The sequence below is a fragment of the Corythoichthys intestinalis genome, chromosome 3 (genome assembly GCF_030265065.1).
Source record: "Corythoichthys intestinalis isolate RoL2023-P3 chromosome 3, ASM3026506v1, whole genome shotgun sequence".
NCBI lineage: Eukaryota > Metazoa > Chordata > Actinopteri > Syngnathiformes > Syngnathidae > Corythoichthys > Corythoichthys intestinalis.
Window position 1 is genome coordinate 18906119 of NC_080397.1, and position 8369 is coordinate 18914487.

The 8369-nt window shown below is 41.9% G+C and overlaps 1 protein-coding gene across 1 annotated transcript; it reads left to right on the forward strand.

Annotated features, from left to right (window-relative positions):
* Positions 1-498: 498 nt before the first annotated feature.
* LOC130914004 (uncharacterized) lies at positions 499-3258 on the forward strand. The gene has a single exon (XM_057833029.1). It carries the CDS (start codon positions 737-739, stop codon positions 1613-1615), a length of 879 nt encoding a protein of 292 aa, XP_057689012.1. The 5' UTR covers positions 499-736; the 3' UTR covers positions 1616-3258.
* Positions 3259-8369: the final 5111 nt, after the last annotated feature.

Consider the following 8369-nt stretch of genomic DNA (forward strand, 5'->3'; position numbering starts at 1 on the left):
AATTTGACTATGATTCTGTGTGTTGCATCACAGCTGAGACGTCATTAGCTTCAACGATAAAGAAATGGAAACCAAACACTCATCTACTACAAGTCATGCACAGACTTTTTACTCTAAATGTATAAATTCAAGTGTTACACGTTTTTGTTCGTGTGTTAACAGGTGGAAAACGCTGTTAGCAAGGGAAGCAAACTTGATGTGCCTCACAACAAACGTTGATGGACATACAGTCAGGTGTTAATTTGAGCCGGATCTTGCCGGAACAAGATCCGACACCTCTTGATTTTGGCCTCCCTGTATTCTGGGACTTATTTGGGCAGATCCGGCACCTCTCGTGTATAGAAAATAATAGTTATATAAAAATGTTTTTTTTTTTAAATGTATTGTAATTGCCCTGAATGGGGGGAAAAGAAGGAGAGGAGTCATTGATAGCTTTCTCCACTTTATTGTGGCAACAATAAGAAAACAATAAACAAAATAAAAGCTCACCGTTGTTTCCTGTGACGTCACATCCGGTGAGTGTATCGTTTGTTTGTTAGCGCTGCTACTAGTCGCTAATCTCCTAGTGCTCCTCAATTTGTTTTATCCAACGGACACATCGGAGAATCGATCCTAGGCTAGTTCGGCTCTCCTAGTGCTCCTTATTTTGTTTTATCCCACGATCGGACAGATCGTGGATTAAAACTACTCTCCTCTCCTCTTTAGCTCTATCTTGCTAGCCTAGCTTATCCGAGCTATGGCTAGCCCTCTGCCTTCGTCCTCCCGTCTTTTCTGCTCAGTGTGCTGTATGTATAGCGAGCACCCTGGCTCCTTCGTCGAGGACAGTAGTAGCTGTAGGAAGTGTAGCTTAGTCTCAGGGTTGGAGACCAGGGTTTCTGAGCTAGAAGCACGGCTCTGCACTCTAGAGACGAAAGCTAGTCCTAGCTATAGCCAGGTAGTGGCAGGTCGTGCTTGCAGTAGTAGGATTGCTAGCGCAGTTAGCCCCCCAGCGAGCCCCGTGCAGCCGGGGGAAATTAAGGAGGGATTTGTGACTGTACGGGGGAAGCGCAGTGGTAAACGCACAACCTTAGTGCACCAGCAGCTTCACGTCAGCAATAGGTTTGCCCCCCTCAGCGACACACCGGCTGAACCAGACACTCTCGTAATTGGAAGCTCCATAGTTAGAGACGTGAAGCACCCGGCGGTGTCTGTCAGGTGTTACCCAGGGGCCAGAGTCGGTGACATCGAAGGAAACCTCAGACTCTTAAAGCAGAGTAGGAAGAGGTTCCGCCGTATCGTGATTCACGCAGGCGGTAACGACGCCCGGCGGAGACAGTCTGAGGTGCTTAAATTAAACGTAGCCTCGGTGTGTGAACTTGCTAAGTCGATGGCGGACACCGTAGTTTTCTCTGGTCCTCTGCCTAATTTGGTCAATGATGAGATGTACTCTAGATTCTCATCATTTAACCGCTGGTTGTCTAGATGGTGCCCAGAAAACGATATAGTCTTTGTTGATAACTGGCACGCGTTTTGGGGCAAGCCCGGGCTCATGCGCCGAGACGGCATTCATCCGACTTGGGACGGTGCTGCTCTCTTAACTCGAAATTTGGCCGCCAAACTAAGTCTCCCAAAGTGACACTTGAGAGTGGGGGCCCGGGCGCAGTGTTGTAGTGTAAAACATAACACTGTTAGTAGTGACCACTCGCCTCTTTCCGAGCTGTCACAAATCCAAAATTCAGGACAGAAGATAGAGACTGTGTCCGTGCCTCGTATAGTGAACAGGGGAAAACCGAGTACTATAGGAACGAGACCAAAGAATTTAATACATATAGCCCCTGATAGCAGTGAAAATAAATTAGCTCTTAATAAATATATAAGATGCGGATTATTAAACATCAGGTCAATCTCGCCCAAATCTCTGTTAGTTAATGACTTAATTGGGGATTACAATATTCATATTTTGGCCCTGACTGAAACTTGGCTTCAGCAGGATGACTTTGTTAGACTTAATGAATCCACACCCCCAAGTCACGTGAATTTTCACACAGCTAGAAGCACGGGCCGTGGAGGGGGGGTGGCAGTAATATCACACTCTTGTTTAGGTATGAGCCCAAAAAGTAAAGCTAATTACATTTATAACTCCTTTGAAAGTCTAGCACTATCAATTATAGACGCTAACTGGAAGAACCAAAAACCAGTTCTGTTCATAGTGGTTTACCGTCCCCCTGGTCCCTACTCACAGTTTTTGTTAGATTTCTCTGACTTTTTATCTAGTATTTTGCTAAGCTGGGATAGAATTATAATTGTAGGGGATTTTAATATACATGTTGACGATGAAGGTGACTCCCTTGGTAAGGCCTTTAATGACCTACTAGATGGGACTGGCTTCATTCAAAATGTAAATAAACCAACTCATAGTCACAAGCACACCCTGGACTTGATTTTAACCTACGGTACTGAGATTAGTGATCTTAGTGTCCATCCCCACAACCCTGTACTGTCTGATCATTTTCTAATTACCTTTCGGTTTGTGCTTCAAGATAATCCACCACCAGTGATTAGAACTCAGATGAAAAGGACATTAGGTGATCACTCTGTTTCAGAGTATAAACAGATAATTCAGCCTATATTTGCCTCCATGTCATCTAATTATGAAGGAGTGATGTCCGGCCTTGCTGTTAATGACGAGTTTGTTGATCGTGTTCTGTTTACGTTTCGTACCACCCTAGATGTCGTCGCTCCCTCCAAATTAAAGTTTGTCAAGCCGAGACGAGCATCTCCCTGGTATAATGCTGAAACACGCTCTCTTAAACAATCGACACGTAAATTAGAAAGACTTTGGCGCCGTTCCAACACAGAGCACACCCTCTCTGCTTGGAAACACAGCTTAGTGACATATAAGCAGGCCTTGCGCACGGCTAAAACCAGATATTACTCATCCTTAATAGAGGAAAACAAAAATAATCCTAGGTTTCTGTTCAGCACTGTAGCAAGGCTGACAAACAGTCACACCTCAATAGAACCTTATATCCCAACCACCCTTAGCTGTGATGACTTCCTAAAATTTTTTAACAATAAAATCGCAACTATTAGAAATAAAATAAATGAATCACTTCCAATTATTAGGTCTGATAAAGTGCAGACAAAGAATTCGGAATCTCCTATAAACCCCTCTAAAATATTAAATAACTTTACCACTGTAGACCAAATTGATGTAACTTCAATTATAATGTCCTCCAAACCATCAACGTGCCTCCTTGACCCAATCCCAACCAAACTTTTTAAAGAGACCCTGCCTCTAACTATTGACACTATCTTAAATATAATAAATACCTCATTAGTTACTGGCTACGTGCCGCAGTCCTTTAAATATGCAGTTATTAAACCGCTCTTGAAAAAACCTACTCTTGATCCTGATATTCTGGCCAATTATAGACCTATTTCTAACTTACCATTTCTCTCCAAAGTCCTTGAAAGAGTGGTAATTAAACAGCTCTGTCAGCACCTACAGGACAATAGTTTATTTGAACAGTTCCAGTCTGGCTTTCGAGCTCATCATAGCACTGAAACCGCATTAGTTAAAGTAACTAATGACTTGTTACTTGCCGCTGACGTTGGATTAGTCTCGATCCTGGTTCTGCTGGACCTGAGCGCAGCCTTTGACACAATCGACCATAATATCTTATTGCAGAGATTAGAATGTGACATAGGCATTAGAGGAGCAGCCCTCTGCTGGTTTAAATCATATTTATCTAATAGGTACCAGTTTGTCAATGTAAACCAGCAATCATCATCGTACTCTAGAGTTAGTTATGGTGTGCTGCAAGGATCTGTCCTCGGGCCCATCTTGTTTACGCTGTATATGCTTCCTCTAGGTAACATCATCAGAAAACATAGCATTAACTTTCATTGTTACGCTGACGACACACAACTGTATTTATCAATTAAACCTGAGCAGGTCAGGCAAGTAGAAAAACTAAGCGCCTGCGTCCGAGATATAAATACCTGGATGAGCACTAACTATCTTCTACTTAACCCTGAAAAGACAGAAGTCCTTATAATAGGCTCGAAAAGTGTTAGAGACTCTTTATCTGCCCAGATAGTCACTCTGGACAATGTAAGTGTAGCCTCCAGCGCCACAGTTAAAAACCTAGGAATTTTATTTGACCCTGACTTATCGTTTAAAGCACACATTAAACAAACCTGTAGAACGGCTTTCTTTCACCTGCGCAACATCGCCAAAATTAGAAATATTTTATCTAAAAGCGATGCAGAAAAATTAATTCACGCGTTCGTTACATCGAGATTGGATTACTGTAACTCCCTACTTGCAGCTTGTCCTAAAAGCTCTCTAAAAGGTCTTCAGCTAGTCCAAAACGCAGCAGCAAGACTTTTAACAGGAACCAATAGAAGAGAGCACATCACCCCTGTGCTCCAGGCACTTCACTGGCTTCCAGTCGAGTTTAGAATTAAATTTAAAATACTCCTTCTTACATTTAAGACCATTAATGGGTTGGGGCCATCTTATCTCACCGATGCTCTGGTTCCATACCGCCCCAACAGAACACTCCGATCTCAGAATGCAGGTCTACTGGTAGTTCCCAGGGTTCATAAAAGTACTGTCGGAGCTAGAGCCTTTAGCCACCAAGCCCCTGTTTTATGGAATCAGCTTCCAGCTAGTATTAAAGAAGCCGAGACAGTTTGCACATTTAAGATTAGATTAAAAACGTTCCTATTCGACAAAGCTTATAGTTAGGCTAGTTGAAGTCGGAATAGACTCACAGTTTAAGTTGCACTAGAAGCTATAATGCTGGGGGGCAGTACAGCCGCTGAGTTCTATCTCCTTTTCTTACTCTACCTACCACTTGTCTTACTTTATTTCTATTTTCCAATGTTAATATCTAGTTGTCTAGTCTCTTCATCACTAGTCACCCGGTGTCCCCTTTCCCCCCTCCCCTCTGGGGAGGGGCTATTTTTCAGCTGCAGCCTCCTGACTGTCCGGACCCCTGGCTGGATAGACGTCCTCGCTGCTACCCCCGTCTCATCTGACTAGAGGGACCTCTTCTTGCTCCTTTACTCCACTGTATTTTTACGGACTATAATTTCGCTTGCTAATTTCCATTAGCCGTTCTGGGGTTCCTGTCTATCCGTCCTGGGAGTGGATCTCTCCTGACTGTGGTACTCCCCAAGGTTTCTCATTTTTCTCCCAATTGACTCTGGAGTTTTTGGAGTTTTTCCTTGCCGGCATGGAGGGTCTTAAGGATAGGGGATACCCAGGACTTGAACTGTATCTATTCATCTTTGTTGCTTCATTTCTAATTGTGTATCATATTGCCTCTGTAAAGTCCTTTGAGACCTCTGTTGTGATTGAGGGCTATACAAATAAAATTGAATTGAATTGAAGCGGACTGCCACCACATTCGACAGCGAACTTTTACTTCTCACCCGTCAATGCCTCGCTTCCTTCTACTTACAGCTCTCCAGTCCCAGCGTCTCGTAAAGGGGCCGTGCATTGTATCCTGTTTTGTGCTTTTTGTTGACAAAGGTATCGAACACACGACGTGCTGACAATTTTGTTTCTTATTAACACATGGAGCTAACAGCACGAACACAACTTGTGGCTCTCGGCAGGCTGTGCCTCTCTATCTCACTCCCGCATCACGTAACCAAAACTACAGTAACGTTGCGTGCACTTCAGGGTGCCTCGGAAAACATTACATCAGAATATTACACATAGTTACGGACATTACAGTATAATATAAAATAATAAAATGCATAAATTAATTTACAGAACAAATCCCAAGAATTGCATGTTGTTTATAAAAATTTAACGTCATTTGAAAGAGTTGGAGATTTGTTGATGCACTGAAAAGCTGAACCAATAAATCACGCCCCTGACATTAAAAAAAAAAAAAAAAACCTTTGGAAATTTGCGGCATCTAGGGAGCAAGCAGCCAGGATCAAACGCTATTTCAACATGCCAAAAAGAGTTGCATTTACTATCTTTTTTCAAAAAGAAGGAAGATGGTTCAAAACGAGTCAGAAAAGCACTGCCGATTAGGGCAGCTGCAGTGATCATGGTAACGGGCGGGACCGGGTGCAGCAGGAGGCTAGCGCCGCAGCAGATAGCCGGGTTCACGGTCAGCCAGCCAAGCCGGGACAGGAGGCTGCTAACGTGGCAGCAGCTGATCAGGTTCAGCGCCACCCGGAGTGGGGGCCAGCTACAGCGCCAGCAGTCAGCCAGGTGGACCACCACCAGCAGGCCAATACCCTTATGGGAAATTCGGGATTCAGCTGCACAATTTCTAAGGTGGTGGGAACTTTGGGCCAGAGAAGATGGGAGGATGAAACTCGCAAAAGAAAGGGTTTGTGTTATTTATTGTAATCTCTGATTTTTTTGTTTTGTTTTACAAGTTAGACTGTACGTTACTGTAAGTCCCACCTGTGGTTACGTGGGCAATTGCCCGTGCTGTGCAGAGTATAGCCTCAATAATTGTAAATTGTTGTCATAACATTTGTAATATGCATATTATCTGAAATTGATGGCAAGTGGGCATTTGTGTGTTGTTTTCAGCACCATTTTCAGCGTATGTTCCAAGACCTGTGCCCGTCTTGTTATTCCTGCGCTGTCATATGTACTTTCCCTTCCCCCACCTTATGATTTACAAATTAAGCACTGCATACAGTATATCAAGACTATGTGCTCTCTACCTTGATGATGGAAGGCTCGATTTGTGCTCCACCTTCGTTAATATTTTTCCAATAATTTTATAAATTGTGATTTATTGACCTGTTTTGTACATGCACCAATTGTTTTAAATAAAACAAGAAATTGAATTGTGTTGTCCAAAAGCTTTATTGTGTTCAATATCTGCAATGAAAAACAGAATGGCATACTATTTGTGTTTATATGTACATGTGCGATGAGCTCATAATACCATATACTATAATCCAACCAGATGAAAATGACTTTAAATTATTTCCTTGTAACAACATTATCCGTGTCATCCCTTCTGCATTCGGCAACTGTAATATTATTTGTAATTTCTGATCATTTTGGTAACGCAAGTGGCAGTCGTATCAATCTACACCGCATGTTAACACAGGCTACACAGATTGGTCAACGATCAACGAAGTGATAAGAACAAACACGCAATCTTTTAGGTGGCTACTTTAAGATTAAAACTGCGAGCCAAATCCTTAATCTGCTGCTAGTTTCCATATAAGGCGTATTGCGAGATAGATCCACAAATGATTGCTTGATGTTACAAATGATGCTTACAGATGATCAATGTTTTGTTTTAGTCTCTCCCATAGACTTCATAATATATTGATGGGACATAGGGCACAGGGCAGATTCATAGGGGGCCTATTTAAAAAAAAAAAAAAAACTTTTAAAATTCAAATATTTTCAAAACCAAAGCTGCTACTAACCTAAAACCAAAACAAGCACCTAACCTACCTTAGGCATATATGAGTGTCCATGAGCAACGGTATCAAAAAATTCAGTCGTTCCCTAACAAAATCCTGATTAATTATTTTGTATATTAGTACAACAAAACTTAAAATGGCTATAAAATTCTTAGATTTTACACTAGATGCACAAAAATCACCATCATAATTATAAAGTATATGTCTCGACATTTACTTTCTTTTATATGTCGTCGTGGTTTCGGTTGAATAAAGTAACAAACTTGTTTGGTTCAGTAGAAAATAGACGTACCTGCAGGGAGTCAAATTTTTCAACAAAAAAATTCTCACATGAAGTAATTTCCTACAAAACTCAACTTTACTAGCAAAGAACAATGTATTGATCTCTTAATAAACTCCAACATAGGGCCTCAACGTTTTTGTTAACATAAAAAATACTACGTGATGCATGCTGTTTTGTAAAAAAAAATAGGTGTAATTTAATGTCTTCATCCTTGTGGATCTTGAGCACTGAATAATAATAGTAAATTTGATTTATGGAGCACATTTCAGGACACCTAAGAAAACACTGAAGACAATTAAGGGTTGTCAACAGACTTCTTGTGCCCCAAATTCTAAAATGTCCTAATGTTTCAATATTCTCAGAGTACAGTATCAAGTCATTTTTCTTGGTTGTGATCAGTTTCTATGATGTGGTCTCCGGTTCTCGCCTAATGTTAAATCACATCCAAATTCCATCCTCCTTGTCGCCTTTGTCTCAATGCTGCGGAATGCCAGTACCAAACACATTTACTGAGAGTGGAGGGCTGCCAGTGGAGGTCAAACGTCTGCCTCGCTATCATTCTTTATGACTGATCGAGTGGCGCAGCCTTCATTACCCTGAATTATACGCCACCATTATTACCTCACTCCCAAGGCCCGCGAATGGGACGCCTCTGGCCTTTTCGAGCTATCATCTT